At 38.3% G+C, this 17,567-nt stretch overlaps 1 protein-coding gene across 6 annotated transcripts in view; it reads left to right on the top strand.

Annotated features, from left to right (window-relative positions):
* The window catches only part of SYNRG (synergin gamma), a 43,719-nt gene that overhangs the window by 21,886 nt on the left and 4,266 nt on the right, over positions 1–17,567 (top strand). For 4 of the 6 annotated variants that reach the window (XM_064523098.1, XM_064523100.1, XM_064523101.1 and 1 more), the window contains 8 exons: positions 242–1,192; positions 10,142–10,744; positions 11,084–11,247; positions 11,969–12,022; positions 12,736–12,832; positions 13,117–13,265; positions 16,071–16,181; positions 16,642–16,677. In XM_064523098.1, the coding sequence (XP_064379168.1) occupies positions 242–1,192; positions 10,142–10,744; positions 11,084–11,247; positions 11,969–12,022; positions 12,736–12,832; positions 13,117–13,265; positions 16,071–16,181; positions 16,642–16,677 (2,165 nt within the window). The remainder of the gene's footprint in view (positions 1–241; positions 1,193–10,141; positions 10,745–11,083; positions 11,248–11,968; positions 12,023–12,735; positions 12,833–13,116; positions 13,266–16,070; positions 16,182–16,641; positions 16,678–17,567) is intronic. The other 2 variants (XM_064523099.1, XM_064523103.1) reach the window with 1 other exon arrangement.

A 17,567-nucleotide genomic window follows, 5' to 3' on the forward strand; every position in this document is an offset into this window, starting at 1 on the left:
GGCTATTTGAAGGACTGTTTAAGTTTTGCTGGAATGAATATTAGAGTCACTGACCCTGAAACTTGTGTGGCTCATAGAAGTTGAGTTTGCAGTTCTACTTGCATCCCGAGCTCTTAATCTAAATAGTTTGCATAAAAACTTCTGACATTGCATGAAATAATTTGCTTGCTTGCATGGTGTGAATATGATGTATTTGTTGTCATTGCAGTATCTTACTTTTTTTCATTCTTTTTCTCCTCAGGAGATAACCTTGCAGAATTCAAGTCTGCAGGAACTGATGACGGTTTCACAGATTTTAAAACCGCTGACAGTATCTCACCATTAGAGCCACCTACAAAAGACAAAACTTTCCCTACATCCTTCCCTTCTCTACCTGTTCAGTCAAAACAGCAAACACAAGCAAAGACCTCTTTGAATCTAGCAGACTTGGATCTCTTTTCCTCTACTGGAGAGAACAAGCAGCTATCATTTCCACCTGCATTCAATACATCAAAATCAGCCTCTTTTCCTCTGCCACCACTTCCATCTACTATTGCCCAGCCAGCACCCAGCAAGAGCTCAAGCTTAGCTGATGACTTTGGAGAGTTCAACCTTTTTGGAGACTTTTCTAATTGCACGACAGCCAGTGGACAAGATGACTTTGCAGATTTTATGGCTTTCAACAATAGCAGTGGATTTTCTGAACAAAAAACGGATGACAAATACAATGCACTTAAACTAGAGGCCAGTCCTGTTCCTCAGTCTGGCTCATCTGCCAGCACAGTGAAGAGTGGGCAGAATTCTGCCACCAATGCTACACCCACTAAATATGATATCTTCAAACAGCTTTCTCTGGAAGGCTCTGGAGCTGGTTTTGAGGAAGGGAAGGACAACACGCTTTCTTCAGTGAAGAGCGATGATGATTTTGCCGACTTTCACTCTAACAAGTTTTCTTCCACATGCAACAGCGCGGATAAGTCCTTGGTAGACAAAGTGGCAGCTTTCAAGCAGACCAAAGAAGACTCTGCTTCAGTGAAGTCTCTGGATCTCCCTTCCATTGGTGGCAGCAGCGTTGGCAAGGAGGATTCGGAAGATGCGTTGTCCGTTCAGTTTGACATGAAACTGGCTGATGTGGGAGGAGATCTTAAGCATGTCATGTCTGATAGCTCTTTGGATTTGCCAACAGTTAGTGGCCAGCATCCACCAGCAGCAGGTGAGGAATTGGTTAGATTGCTCTGGTAATGTAGGTGATGGAGATTTCGGTATTCTTCTGTGTGCTAAGTTACAGTATTATGCACTAGTCTTTCAATAGTGAAGGGCTTCTGAATCTGTGCACCTGCTAGCCGCCAGCCCCTTAAAAGGGCAGTGTTTTTTGTTTTTTTGGTCTTAGATGACTATAAATAGATTGGTCAGTTTGAACTCAGTTCCAGTTTATTTTTGAGATATGACAGCATTATGTTAATGATACCTGTTAGCAATTGTCACTTAAGGGATTTGAGTGGAAAATTTTCTAACGGAAACAATGTTGTTCCATTTATATGAGCTAGATGAGTGGCAGAGAGTCTTGCTTTAATCTCTTGGTTTCAACAAAGCATTTGGCTTGGGGGCTTAACCTGCTCTGTGCTTCTAAAAGGGTAGGCGGAACACTAATTTGTGCTGTTAATGAAAACCTGTCTAATCGACAACACCAGTATATTCCCGTTATGGTGGGGCTTAACCTGTGTAGCCAGTATTTTGCAGGACTACAAGTGAAAGTGTTGCTTATGCTTTTTAGAATTAAAACCTTTACTGGAATAATTGTGCAGAGGACTTGTAAATGCTAGTATAATTATCGCTAGCTTTCAGACCTAAATTTCAAACCAAGGGACTCTAACTTTATCAGGTTATAACCTTCTTTAACTTCCCCTTATGAAAGTATTCCTGAGAGAATGAATTAACCATCTCCAATCTGATTGCATATCATAAAACAAATTTCCCAAGTGTCCTGCTTTTTCTTCTCATGTGTACATAGGAAGATAAGATGTAGTTAAATGTTTTGTGGCCTTCGATAATACGGGAACCATTACCGCGTTCTAGTGACAAGTATTATGCAGTCAGAGGCTTTTCTGAACACGGGGAGCACACAAACTGTAAATCTAAAAGCTGTTACTGCAAGAATTGGTCATTTCCATATGAAATATTTCTTCCATTTTTGCAGATATGGGTAGAGAAAATATACAGTACTGTAATTTTGCATTATATGATATTTTTAAGTAGGGGAAAGAAAATTAAGTTGGCAACTTTGACATGGAAGATACTCTATAACAGGGTACAAAATATCAGGAATAATTTTATTAGCAAAGACATTTAATTTTCATATTACTGCTTGGTAAAATTCCAAGTTGAGTGAGCTGTCAAAAACGTAGCACCTACAGTGTATTCTTGAATGTTTACTTTGGTTTTGGAAGCACTTTTTCCTAATATTTTTCTAGCCTCTTTTGGTGGTAGCTTGACTTATGTAGCTCTTCTACTATATGTGAGTTTTGGCCACAGAAATCAGTATTAGCAATTGCCATTTGTGGCAGGAAAGATTTTTTTGTTGTTGTTTAAAGGGGTTAGCCAATCATGTGCTTGTTGCTAAACTTTTGAACTCTGAAGTATTAATTAGAAGCTATTTTTATTAAACTTAAACAAAACAAGCCTGTATTCTCTTACGGTGCCAAGCTAGATGTTTTTCCACACGGAGAGTTTTACTCCATTTGATTCTGTTTTGATCTCACGATGGAGCTTGCTCTGAACTATTTGTTACGAATACTCCTGTGCTCATGTGTTCCTTTATGTATGTTTGACACATTTCAAGCTATGAACTGCTGATGTTCAAGTCTCTTTTTTTTTTTTCAGTTGACATAACTTAAAAAGCAGATTTTCTTTTTCCATTTTCTTTGATCTGTAAATCTAATGTCAAAAAGGGACAGTATCCCTTTGTAGTCCTCGCTACTGAGAAATGACAGGCTAGTCATTGGGAACCGTGGTGTCTGCAAGCACTGTGTAATGTCTTAAATGAAATACAGCAGCAGGATGGGAGGTCGTTAACTGATTTGACTTTTCAGACGTATTGATACGGACGAGTTTATCCTTTGCCTGTTGAGATTTGTGTTAAGGTAGCTTTTGGGTAGGGGCAGGCAGGTGGTTTATGGCCGGAATTAGAAAGAGGACATCTGGTCGCTTCCCACGTGACCGACCTCCGCCTCCGAGGGAAGGCAGGTTTTCCATTTGCTCTCTCCAAAGGCGATACTGTCTCTTTAAACTTTGCTATAATTCTTTGTGTGGAAGGTAGATTATACTAATGTTGCCTGATTTTTCTCGCATATACTTCGTATAACCCTTTGAGCACTGGCTGCATGTTGTTCATTTCAACAAGGCTGCTGCTTTGAAACCAAATTTACCTTTTACTCCAAGATTAAAGCATTTTAATTAGAATCTAGTCATGTTAGATGAGCCTAATTTGTTCTGAGCTCTGTTGAACGCTGCAGCGAGAGTATACCCTCAATCAGAGTATTCTCAAAGGGTTATCCAGTTTGCTGCACTTACAAATCTGTAAAATACCTTTTCTTTGGCATAATTGGAGATCTCTGTATATTTTAATCAATTTCAAGTTTTTTGCTGCTTTTCTAATGTCTTATTTCAACTAAACATTTCCTGTGTGAATGTGCCTTCTCAGATCTGCTTTGATATCTCTTCTGCAAGTATTGACCTGCATGCTTTATTCTGATAACGCCCTTACGAGCTCCTATGTATCACTATCTTTTGTGACCTGTAAGTCCTGCTGTGTTAATAAATATTATCTTGGCATATTTTGAAAGTGTGGGGATGTGTGTGATTTGTTTGCAATCCAGCAATGTATCTCTCTTTTCTGAAAAATACCAAGTTTAAAGTTATAGTATCCCCTTAATCTGGTGGGTACCTTTCTCTTGTAGAACAACGAACCCGTGAGCTCCAGCTCTTCAAACGTTTTGAACTGACTGCTTTGACCTTGCTGCCTGCGTGCTTCTGAAACTTTGAATATCAGGCTAAACCAGAATTATCTGGAGCAGTTTTTGAGAGAGGGACCGAAAAGACTGGATGTATGGGGCGTCAGGCTGGTTCTGTGAGTTAGTGTTGAGGGTATGGTGGTAGTTTGAAGACAGAAATGCTGTATCTCTGTCTTGTTGTCTCCTCACCTGTATTTGCCTGCTGCCAGCCAAGGTTATGCTATGACTTCGTGAAAAGGGCCCTTGGGAAAATATATAACTATCTAGACCCTTATGAGTAGGAGACCGTTAAACAATATTCTGGTATTTGTTTTGCTAATCTAGAGTGAATTAACGAATGCCCCCAAAGGGCCCTGCTTCCTTTTTCTCTGTTCAGAAAGTCCTGCCTCACTAAATATTGAAGTTCTTTCCAACACAAATGACAGGTGCAAATTTGTGCTACAGAATTATGTCACTCTGAATTCTTCCAAGTTCTGGGCCACTCGCAGTTTTGGATTATTGTCAAATTAGCAGCCAAGGTAAAAAGTTAGAAATAATTGAGATGTGGGATAATGATCGAATGTTACGCCACTGCAGACTTTTTTTTTGACTTCCTTGCCCCAGAGCGAAAACGAGACTAGAAGCCAGGATATTTTTCCTCTTTACAACAATCTTGAGAGACTTTAAAAGAAAAAGCTCTTTCGTTCTAGCAGACCAGTACATTATGTCTAGCCCTAAAGCTTTTTAAACCAAAGGCTTGAACATAAACCTGAGCGACTTAATTCTGTAAGGCTGTGTTATTAGTATTTGTTCAGCTCATCATAACTGGCGGAAGGAGAGTGATGTTCATGACTGTGTATCTTACTATGTTTTTGTCTAGACTTGACAGTCCCATTCACTCACTTGGTCTCATTGAGGATAATTCTGCGAATACAAGGGCTTTAAAACACTTATGTATCCTGCTAAGGGTGCTAAGAACGGGAGATACGTGTGTGTTTCTTGAAAGCCTTCCAAGTGGAGTAAAAGGGCCCAGATGCACACAGCAGCTATTGAAAATGCTAGTTCGGGATTGTGAAGGATCACACTGAGCTGTCTCCCACCTTCTGATGCAAACTCAGAGGGTCTCTATTCTGCTGTGAAACATTGTTGATCATGATAATAAAAAATAATTAGTAGGATTTCTTAATTCCACAAGGTTTGAAAGCTTTTCTCTCCTTTTTCCTTTATTTTAATTGAGTTATTCAGCATTCTTGATTCCACATTAGCAGTACTAGATACTGCCACTCCTGAACAGGAGTAAACTGGAGTAGCTCCCTTATCCTCGAAGCCATTCCGGACTTCACCAGCTGAGAATCAGGCTTTGAATTTTTCTGATTGCCAATAGGCGTGATGCAGATCACAGCAGTAAAGCGTCTCTATTCTTCCAGTTTTCATCCCGGTCTTTATCAGGAGAATCACTGGAAGGAGCGAGGAGGTGCTGTCTGTAGCCATCCGGTCTCCGGACGTTTTGCTCAGACTGCTAGCAGTGTTTCCAGCTGAACAAGCGTTCGTGGGGGATGCGGGGGACATTGATGCTGTTGCACTAGGAACAGAACTAGCTGCCACCTGAGTTGCCTTAACAACCGGCAAATGGTGCAGTAATTGTACTTACTCATCTGAGCTGAATATAAACTGAAATATAAAAGCGAAAGTATCCTATGTTGATTAAAATAACTAAATATATATTATACCTTCTGAATTGTCATTTCTTTTTCCTTAGAACATCACTAGTGCTGTCGAAGGCTTTCTTTGAATGATTAAACCCTTGACACAGAAAACTCCAGTTTGTAAATTGCTTCCAGACACAACTTAATCCATGGTGGTTGAAACGAGTTGTTGTAGTTGGCTCAAATGAAGTATGTCAAGTTTTTCTGTGGATTAGATAACACTGGGAAACAGTGTTTTATCTGTATTTCATCCTCTCAGTTTTCTTCTTTATGTTTCTTGGCAAGTATCACTTTACCTCTTGTCAACAGCTGTATGGCCAACTTCTAGAGCTGTGGCTATTCCCCAGCAACTATCAGGCAGGTTGCATGCTTAGCAGGGAATATGGATTTGGTAGCTCAAAATAGATGGGAATTATGGGAAAAAATGGTAAATATTTCAAACCTTTTGCTTTGGAAGAGATAGAAACTCAGCTCTGCACCTAAAACCTCCAGAAACTTACTGCGCACAGGCACAACACTGTGAAGATCACTTTTTCTCTTCCTTGGTCATGAGAAAATATTTTTAATGTACCAATCTAACATGAAAATGTGATTACATATTTGAATGGATCCGAGTTTGATTTTATGGAGACACGTGCATGCATACACACTCATCTCCCTCCCCGCCACCCCTTGTCTTTACGTGCTTGGAGGATCTCCATCCGTTGCGTTTTCTCTGGTGTATGTTTTGTGGTCTAGCCGATGCAAAGCCGATAGCGCTAATTACCTGTGGCTTTAACTATATGGGGAGTAATAGCCTTTGGATTTTTATAACAAAAATAAATCCAAACCTCTTCTGTCATTTCTGAAAGACACCACGGAATTGCTACTGAGGTTACTAAGGAATACGGTTTTGTTACAGTATATTTCACTGAAATCTATTGAACATCTCTTGTGGTAGACTTACAGGATTCTTAACGCATCATTTTAAGATGCTTCAACAGGGCAATTTGCTGTATGCTTTCCAAAAAGTACTAACAGCGTTTAACTCGGCAAAAGCTGAAATGTCACTTGGGTGATATTAGAATGCTAATAATTCTTTTAGAAGCAAAAAAGAGAAGCCCAAATAGCAGATGGCTTTTGCTCTTCCCACTCTGCAAAATATTCTTTTTGTTTTGAAAACTTGTGATTTTTTTTAATGAAACTTTGATTTCTATAAGAAATAACTTTACTTCTAACCTTAGCAAGAAAGATTGTATATTCCGAAAGCAAAGCCTTTTGGCGGTTTTGAATGGATTTAGTTTTTGCTCATTCTATGATAAAATTTGATGCTTAACTTTCATTAAGATTCTGTTCTTACCAAAAGTTTCCTGCAGCAGGAAATGGCAGTAGCTGTTTCTCAGTAGCATCTGTTTTTGCACAGTGTGATGCTTAGTTAGAATTAGTTCACTTTTTTTTTCCACTTAATTGTCTCTTGCTTTGAAAAAATATTACTGATACATGTGCATTTTTTTTAATATTGAATTGCAATAACAGTAAAATGAAGCTTTTATTACACCAGAGATTTTAACTGCAGTATTTTAACTGGAGCTTTTTTAATTCATTAGTCATATTTGCGGTCTCAAAGAAAAAGGCTGCTGCAGGAGCAGTTCTTCGCTGTACTTAATAAAACAATCTTCATGCCAATTATAAAGATACCCCCATCACAAAGAGTTCTCGTGAGCTTTTCACATGTAAACTGCTTCTTTGCTTATTAGTCTGGTGGCAAGCTGCTCTGCTACCTGTCAGGGGAGAAAGAATAAACTCTTCTTTCTCTTCTTTTCATTACACAGCAAGTGTATTAAGAGCCTAGATAAGCCTTTACTTTTACCATAGCTATCACACAGTATGATTCTACCTCCTCTATGCAAGAACATCTAAGCTGTGACAAATTCAGTGCAAATCCTGGCAGATGTTGCTTTTTTTTTTCTCTCTCTCTCAATGGAATTAAAAATCTCATAAAAGCTAGTTTACCTTGAATTATGGAGAGTTGCACATACATTCTTATTTTTCATATGTTTCGATAAATTGCTCTGGACTACTTTAGCTATGAACACTCCAAACATGTTTTCCCTATAACGTAAAACTCCTATGAAAATTTATTCACTAGAGTAATATTTTTTGTAATCAGTGAAACTATTCAAATGAATAGAATATATAAATTTTATCCCAGCTCTTAGACTTATACAGGTAGGGTTCATGTCTGCCTGAATTCACACGTAGAATCTCGAATCTTAGTTTGTGAAGAATTAAAATATCATCCTGCACTGACCTATCGATTACAGCCAAGCTCTGGGAGAGCGGATCCCCGGCTGAAGCTGCCGCTGATGCTGTGTGCCCGAGAGCCAGGGTCAGGCCGGGGAGAAAACATTGACCTGGCCCTTCAGGCTGTGCGTGTAACTCAAGCTCTTACTGATTATCAGAGAAATCGTTCACAATAGAGTGTGCAGGTCATCATAGTAGGATCACCACTCTTTCTTTTCATATCTCCATGAATACTGAAACAATAGTAACCCAAAAATCTTTGGGTTTTGGAGTCAACACCCTATTGAAATAAAGAGGTTGCTTATTATGCTGTGGTATTTTCAAGCTCCCAATAATAATTAAAATTGGTTAACATTTTTTTTTTCTGGCAATCTTTTGAATGTTAGGGAAGCTTTCATTTAACCTCTTTAAGTGTAAATTTAAATTTGAGAGACCAAAATGTCATTTCTTGTGATAAATTACTGATCCCTTGCCAGTCAGCTCCTTTTCACCTTGGAGCCTTGTTTCCATTCAGTTTTGCCTGAAGCAGGTGATTTCGTCTCTTGTTTGTTTTACCCTTCTGTAAACTGCCTGCTCCAAGGATTTAACATGTGAATGGCACTTGGAAATCTTGCTGCACATATGCAAGGTGCTTATGTTTATTGTTGAAATGCTGTGATATGTGCAAATGCAGCAGCTGCGTGAAGACTATCCCTTAGGAGTATGTGATATGTGCCACGTTATGCCTCACTGACCTACTGCAAAGAGGCTTTTCACTTTATTGTAGTAACCATTAAACTCTTCTATCTTTATTTTGTATAACTGTCAGACTTCTTAATTAATCATGTATGTGGGTCAGGCCTGGAAAGCAGCCTAAAGCATAGAGTACTCTCCCTTTCCAGTAAAATGAATAAATGAAGGCAGAAATGTTTTGTTAACATGGCTTAATCCGCAGGCTAGCATAGCCAGATTGAATAAAAAGGGCAGCTGGAATGTCAACTTGTTTCCACCCTGTCTGTATTAAACCCAAGTTGCTGTTACTGCGTGCCAGCCAGTTAAAACCGTAATGTTTGTCAGGATAGTCTCAGCTAAAACGACGCTAAGAGAATGTATTTTCTGGTTTGTGTTTGCTTTTCCTTGAGACCATTTGACCGTGGGCACTGAGCAGCAGCTGAGTGTCTAATGCAAACTGACAATTGTTAATGCTGGAAAACAAATGCCAAATGTAGTATTGTAGGGTTGGGTTTTTTTTAATGCTTTAATGAAAACTATCCAGCCTCTGACTCTTTATGCCTGCCCTGTGGGTCAGTCTCAGTCTAAATGTGAAAGATAAGTTGCATGAGTAGCAGACAGCCTAGCAGAACCTGTATCACTGTGTAGTCTCCTCTGCTGGGTTTAATGTAAGCAAATAGCCTGTTTCTCATACCTGCTTATGGCAGTGAGAAGAACCTATTGGCCTATATAATTGCTGGGTGAGTATAAATGTTTGGAGCTTTCTGCAAAATAATTGGATTTTCTCTATGCTTATCTGCATATGTAAAAACTAAAACAAGATTTTGCATTCATTTGATTCATGTCATTCCTGAAACTTGTAAGCTTGAAGAATCAGTGATGCAGCACTGCTGTAACTGATAACCTTAAACATCATTTCTATTTTTTTTTAAATCCTTGCAGCACGTTTTTATACTCTATTTGTATCAAAGCATGGATATAAAACTGAAGTTAATTAATATTTTATCTGAGAGGATGGGAAAGTTAGCCTAGTTTTCTATGTGGTCGGTTTTGATAAGACAAAATAATTTGATAAGATGTTTGAGTTGCTAATGTTTACATTTTGCTTGTAGATTCTGCAACCAGTATCAGAAAACTGAAATTGGTGATCTGTGCGGTGTGTACTGTCTAGAAACATATATATTTTTTAGTCTGTTTCTTCACTCTTCATAATGGGATGGTGACTTTCAGCTTAAAATATAACAATATTCAAAGGACAAAGCTTACATCTATTAAACAGAATTTATTTTATTATATGCTTAGCTATTTTTCAGATTACTTTTTTGCAAACTCTAGTTTAAGCCTCAATGAAACAATTCACTGCGTTTGTTTCTGCAATTCTTTAAGACTCTTAGCAAGTTGCTATTATGCAGTGTAGAGAGACTGATGTTTGTTGAACTTCAGCTTCTAATTGCAGGGGTTTGTTTTTCTCAGATATAGATGACTTAAAATGTGCCCCATTTGGAAGCTATAACAGCGGGTCTGCAGTCAGCAGCCTGGCAAGCTATGACTGGTCCGACAAAGACGACATTCATCAGGGTAAGAAGCTCCCTTCCTTAGTGCAGCCTTCAGGAAGTGGATCCTCTGCAGCCACTTCAGTTCTTCAGAAGAAGGAGACTTTGTTTGGCAGTTCAGAAAACATCACCATGACAACAGTTTCCAAAGTGACAACCTTTTCTAGTGAGGATGCTTTACAGGATGTTCCGTTTGCAGCCTTTGCAAACTTTAAAGACTCTGGCCCAATATCCAGCGGTCCAAGCGATGATGACATTGGAGACTTTGGTGATTTTGCGAGACCTTCATCAGAAGCACAGGATGCAGCAGCAGCAAGTGACACAAGTCAAGAGGCAGACTTCCTTGCTAGTGGTATCTCTTCTGAAATGCGAAGAGAGTCCACAGATGACTTTGGAGAATTCCAAAGTGAAAAGCCAAAAATCAGCAAATTTGACTTCTTGGTAGCAACTTCCCAAGGCAAGATGAAATCTAGTGAAGAAATGATCAAGAGTGAACTGGCTACCTTTGACCTCTCTGTTCAAGGTAGGCATGTTTGGGGTGGAAGAGGCTCATGATGCATACATTTATCGAATGCTTATTTGTCTACTTGAGTTATAAATTGGCCAGTGGGGATTGTTCCAAAAACTACTGGAATCAAACTGAATCTTCTCACTATTTTTATAGCATTTGGAACAGGCCTCTTTGGAACAGTACCAAAAAATTGTAAGAACTGAAAAACTGGGGAAATTTGCATCATTCACTGAGTAAATAGAAGGCTTTGTTCTAGAGTGGTAGTACATCACTTGCTACCACTCTCTTCATTTTAAATAGTTGCTGTCTTTATGCAAAGAAGAATAATTAGTTTATATTTAACATTTTTAGGGTCTCATAAAAGGAGCTTAAGCCTAGGTGACAGAGAAATAAGCCGCTCTTCACCTTTACCAGTTTTGGAACAACCATTTAGAGATCGTTCAAATACTCTAAGTGAGAAGCCTGCTTTGCCTGTCATCAGAGACAAATACAAAGACTTAACCGGGGAAGTTGAGGTAAGGAATTACCTGGAATGCAAGTAAATCAATAATGATGTCCCTCAGTGTGGTATTAAAGGTGTTCTGCATCCCAGCTGTTTGGGGCTTTAGCTATTTTTAATTTAGGGCGTGATTTTAAAACAGAATTTGGGTAAGGTTAGGTGTTTTGATTGGAAACTACTTATTAAGGAGGCTTCTTCCTTCTTGTCTTTAAAGTCTTGTGATACATGGAAAAAATCCTGTTGTCTGAAACTGTCAGAGTAACTTGAACTTGTTGTCTAAGCTTGTGACTGGAAATTCGTTACAACTAAAATCTAATCCCAGTTTTGGCTCTGAGACCATTGGCTTTGGGAAACGGCTTAACTTTTTTGGCTATGTAATAGTTATTTCTCTCACTCGTGTTGAGAATAGATAGTAAAACAACTCAGATTAAATTCTGCTAATCCCCGTTTCGGTAACAGTAGAAGTGTAACAAATGTGTCTGGAGTAGGAATGTGCAATTCAAATTTTACCTATTCATATTGTTTTTTTCTTTTGAAACCAGTTTTAACTCCCAGAAATCAAATTTTAAAGTTCAAAGAGAATATTTAGGGAATGAAAAAAATGAGAAATCGGTATTAAAAACATTTTTATACCTAACCTGTAAACTGTTGCTTTATATACCTGTCTTCTGTATGTCTACTGTGATAGGATAAAGTATGTAGGAACAGGATTCAGCCCGTCTTTTTCTTTCAAACAGGAAAGTGAGAGGTATGCGTATGAATGGCAAAGATGCTTGGAAAGTGCCCTGCAGGTAAGTGTGTTGCCTGTTCTGAAATCACTTCCTCCTTCCTGTATGTACAACTTTATTCAATGTTTCAGACCATATAAGCGTGGAAAGGGTGTGAATCAGCCTAAGTAGATTACAATTTTTAAACCAAAAGCTGTCACACAGCAGAAGTGACACCTCCTCAGCTAAAGATCCTAGACTAATCTCCTGTCATTTGTGATTAGTTTGGCTTTTACCTAAATTTTCAAGTGCCTAGTTAATTTAGTGTTCCTGTGTTGTGAGTGACCTGATGAGGTATGCTGTTAGGGACACTGATACCAGCACCGGGCTGCTCAGCACTTTTTGAGAAACAGGGCTGTTTGGTATGGCAGGGAGAGAGACCATTGATTTTTTTGGTAATGCATGAGATGTTTCACAGCCAGAGTAGTTTTCCTTAAGATTTCATTTTTACATTTGAGTGTGAGCAGTGCTGTTAGTGTATTCATGCTTTTTTTTACTAGAAGTATTATTTTAGTAATGAAAAGATTTGAGAGAAGGCATTGAAATTTTGAAAGTTCATACTTTTACCTGATCAACTTAGAGTTACAGCATGAATGTATAGAATCATGTGCCAGAGTATGGCAATTTTTTTTAATACAAAAAGCAAATTAAAACAGTTTGTGTTGGTGACAGTCTTGTTTGTAATAAGTACTTTAAGGCAGATAACATTACCATTTTATGAAATTCATTTCCACCAGGTAATAAAGAAAGCAAATGATACCTTAAATGGAATAAGTAGTTCATCTGTTTGCACTGAAGTTATCCAGTCTGCTCAAGGCATGGAATATTTATTAGGTATGTGTTAATTTACCATGTCCATTAAAAGATCTCCTCTGAAAAATACTAATATATGATGACTCTTCCCAAGATAGTATTATTTTTTTAGCTTAATCTATGCCTGCATTGAAATAATGAGCAACTCGTCTGCTAAGTGAATGTAACAATTACTTTTGAAATAAACATCCATGACCACCTTCCATGTGCCATGCCAGTTACCTGCTATTTCTGCGTTACAGTTGCAGAAACCTGTGCTTGCAGTTACCTTATCTGCAATTCTCCACTGTGTTTAACATCAACAGGGGTTGTGGAAGTCTATAGAGTAACAAAGAGAGTTGAACTGGGTATCAAAGCTACTGCTGTGTGTAGTGAGAAACTCCAGCAGCTTCTGAAGGATATTGATAAAGTGTGGAACAACCTAATAAGCTTCATGTCACTTGCTGCTTTAACGGTAAGACCAAAAATAAGCTATGGCTTTTCTAGAAGAAACCTCATAATTGCATGTAAAGTGACTTGACAGAGTGTACTAGCTTTCCAGGTTTTTTATTTCCTTTTGCAAAATAGAGATACACTTGACTGCAGGATGAGGTTTAAAGCTTTCTGTAACTGTTGTTTATGTGCAAGCATGATGTTGTCTTAGTATCTTAATGATTTAGGCAATATCCTGTGTTTCTGTGGACCCTTCCAATGAAGGAAATTTATTAGGACTCAAATAAGCCATTGTATGAGGCTAGAATAGTGTGGAAATAAGTTATCTTAATAATATTCCTGCAATTAGTTCTAATGCTCACAATACAGGAGCACACAATGTAGCAACACAGGAATAACTAAGATATTTTCCTTTCTCTCTGGACTTTGAAATGCCTAAGTTTGTTTTGGTTCCTGCTACAGACAAAATATTTTTTTCATCTCTGGACAGAACTGCCAGAAAGAGCTCAATTGATCTGAGACAAAAGGAGTCTGGTAGGAGCTCTTGAGAGCTTTCTGTGTAGTTGAGCAAGCATTATGGGGAGAGAAAGCGAGGGGCTCTCTGAGGGGTAATTAAGAGAAGGAGCCCCAGATGGGAAGTGTGCTCAAAGAAACTGGAAGGAATAGGGCATGTTTGGGGGCCACATGCAGAATACAGAAATAGAAAGCAAGAAATCAACGTGCCATTAAATATCATGCACTGTGTATGTTGCAGAAAATACTATGTGCAAAATGACCTTCCTTAACCACAGTAAAACTCATGTTCTTAGGGAATCACCTGTCTGCAGGTGCTTTAAATGGTCCAGCATAATGCATCCTTTTGACTCAGTATATACGTAAGGAGTCTTTATTTCTTAAGCTAATACCAATACATCAGATCAAGCATCAATAAATGGGTCCTTACCATGATCTTTTCACTGAACAGCTTAATTTCTGGCTCCCGTCTTGCAATGCAATTATGGCCAACTAAAAATCTTTGCTCCTCAGTAAACAGTTGTTTATGAATGAGACCCTGAACGCTTGGTTTCTGCTTGAAATAGCCATCTTGACCTAGGTCATTCCTTGCACAATAGGTATTATAAACTGTCAGTCCCTTTTTACACATCTTCTACGTCTTTTTAAACCTCTCCAGTACAAATAGTGGTGGCAAGCAGGTGTTTATAGTGATGCTCTGTGTTATACAGATCATGTCAGAAGGTGAAGTTTACATTTTCAGTATTTTACTACTTGGCAGGTGAAGTTGATAGACTAGGATTCATCTATTGGAAATCTGGCGGTGTTGATTATAATCTAAAAAGCTATCAGGATATGCTGTCCTGATTTAAGGAAGTGGATTAAAATTTAGTTCTTAAAGTGCATTTCCTTGGAGGATTACAGGGATTACCTTAATGTCTAAGCTTGCCCACGTGTCATCTGAGCTGCAGTGGCTCCTGGCTTGTAGCAGTCCAGCTAAATTTTGGGCACATCAGGAGCTGCAAACGCTGACTTCTCGTACACACGTGGTACCTCTTAAGTCATTTAAGAGGCAGGGACTCCCGATTCCTTTTCTGTTGTTTTTCTCCACGTGGAGCACTGAAATGTATGGAATCATACCTTCATCTCAAATTGCGGTCTCAGATCCTAAATGGTGCAGAAGTGCCAATTAAGTACACAGAAGTATCCTAGCTCACAGGCATGTGCCTGGAAAGGTTAATTTTGTCTTTTAAAGGATTTTTTTAATAAGGTAATTTTATGCATAGCCTTGTGGTTTTCATTGCAAATTACAATATGAGTTTTTAATTTGCCTCACTCATGCATTTAGTAAACAAATGTTAGAGCACCTTTATTAATTTGATTGATCTACTTTAAGTTTTTTTCAGGATTCCAGTTATTGTCCAGTCATTCAGCTGGGGGAGCCTGATTAGCATACCTAGAGTGTGGCTTAAGAGTACACATATGTTCTATGATCACACAATTTTTTTAAAGCCTCTTACATTTCTAGGGATTGGTTTTGATTATACTACTATGTTCAAGCAAAGCTTCAACAATTTTATACCACACAGATTTCAATTAATGATTGAAATGTAAGATTGTGTAACAGAAAAGTTAATATATTCACTGAGCTCTCTGATTTGTCTGTCTCCAGGCTTATTCTCCCAACCTTTGTCTCTCTTTAACCTGAGCATGTATGTGACATAAAACAGTTGGTAACCTTAGTTCTTATATGTTTTGGCTAGCCTTAATATTCCATTTTATACTGCTGTGCAATTCTAGATTCAGAAAGAATAATAACTGCTCTTTTGTGATGAGGAAATAATATGGAATTGAGGACAATAAACGCTGATACAGATACCACTTCAAATACTATTGAAAGCTATGCTGGCCAATGCCTTGTTTCCTCACAGCTGCACAAATAGTTGTTGCATACCACTGTTTATCTTCATCCAATTCTTAATATGCTGCAGTTGAAATGTAACAGCAGCTGCCTGTGCTCTTTCTTCAAAAGTTTCTTCCTCTTTTGATGTGGGAACACAGAACTTAAAAATTCTTTCCTTTGTTGTATAATCCTTTTTCAAGAGCATGAGAGTTATAATTTAATGTTGACGGAGATTGCATAGCAAGCTTGCAAATATATACTAATGGCTTTGATTAAATCATGCATCAATCTGAGAAAATGTAATATGTTGTCTCTGCCATGTTGCTTGTTTGATATCTCTCTGTAGCAACAAGATAGATAATTTTATCATGATGTCCAAAATTGTTTCAGTCACTGAAAATGCCTAAATTTTACTGTCTTATTTTTTTTTAGCCAGATGAAAACTCATTGGATTTCTCGTCTTGTATGCTGCGTCCAGGCATTAAAAATGCCCAAGATCTCGCCTGTGGGGTATGCCTCCTAAACGTGGATTCAAGAAGCAAAGTAAGTATCATGGCCTCTGCTGTCAAACTCATTTTTAATTTAGATCTGACCGTGTTTAGGTTTTGGGTGTATTTACAAATCTTCATGGCTATCATTTGTAACTGGAAGTAGCAAAGGCAAAATCTGACCCATAGATGGGACTCAAATACTCCCTGGCCTATATTCACTGGGCCTGAGGCATGACAGGTGACAGCTGTGGATAAAGGGTTGAGGAGTTAAACTGTTCAGAATGGGGAAGAAACTGGGGTACTGAGACTTAAAAAAAATAAATAAATAAAATAAAAAATCTTTTAATGACTTTTTCTTTTTTCATGAAATGCATCTCTGAAGATTGTGCTGGAAGGGAACTATTACACTTAGCAGAGCTGGGAGGGAATCCCAATGTATGTGCAGAGTAGTATCAGCCAGTTAATATACTATCGTCAGTTTTGTTGACTTTTTGGTTTCAACGTTATTTCAGAAAGAAGAGAAACCTGTGGAAGAGCTTCCTAGAAAAGTACGAACCTGTAAAAAAATATTCTTTATAGAATCATTCTCTTAGTTGAGTGTGGAAGGCTGAATTGCTGACTGGCCTTCAGCTGTCATTCTCAATTGTACCAATCATGACTCCTTTTCTTCTAGTCATTTTTTGTGACTGTAACACTTGATCTGATCAACTAACATACTCTGGAGCCTCCCCTTTGTCTTGTCTGCATGCTTGTATCTCGTGAATAGCTCTCTGTTTTTGTGCTACTTCTGTTGTGTGGTAGAAAATTCACCGCAGTGAGTTTCTGAGTTTGTAGCTGCCTGTGTGTCTGTTCCAGAAGGTGGGAAACCTTGGTTGTTTGCTACAAATATTGACTTTTGGCTATATGCAGTAAGCAGTGGCATTTTTTTTTGAAATCTGTGGAAGAAATCTGGGGTTTTGAGGAAGAGAATTAGATTATCTTTTTAACAGGAAGCCATGAAGCATTAGAAACATTTTTGAAGTAGGAACAGCTGCTAACCATTCTCTTTTTGAATAGGAAAAACAAAAAATCAACCTTATCTCAGAGGGTCTAGATTAAAAAAATTTTTTTTTAGTTTGCCGTGACTTCTAAGCAGTATCTCCTCCTAGCAACGTATATCAAACTGTTTTAGGTTTGTTCATGGCTTTACACACCCTGTTCAGAAGTTCCTTTTGTAAAGCACCTTCACTTAATAGAAGAAAGTAGACCAAATTCAACCTGAAACACAGAAGGATAACACTGATACCAAGTGTTGCACTTGTCTGAATCACAGCAAAATTTGACCCAGTGAAATAAATGCAGTAGCTACTGGCTGGCAGAACAAACTCTTCATTTGTGTAGGTATGTAGGAGCATTAGTAGAAGGTGCATGAAACAAGGTGAGTTAACTCCCAGGTTTC

This window comes from Dromaius novaehollandiae, chromosome 19 (genome assembly GCF_036370855.1).
Source record: "Dromaius novaehollandiae isolate bDroNov1 chromosome 19, bDroNov1.hap1, whole genome shotgun sequence".
In the NCBI taxonomy this organism is placed as follows: Eukaryota; Metazoa; Chordata; class Aves; order Casuariiformes; family Dromaiidae; genus Dromaius; species Dromaius novaehollandiae.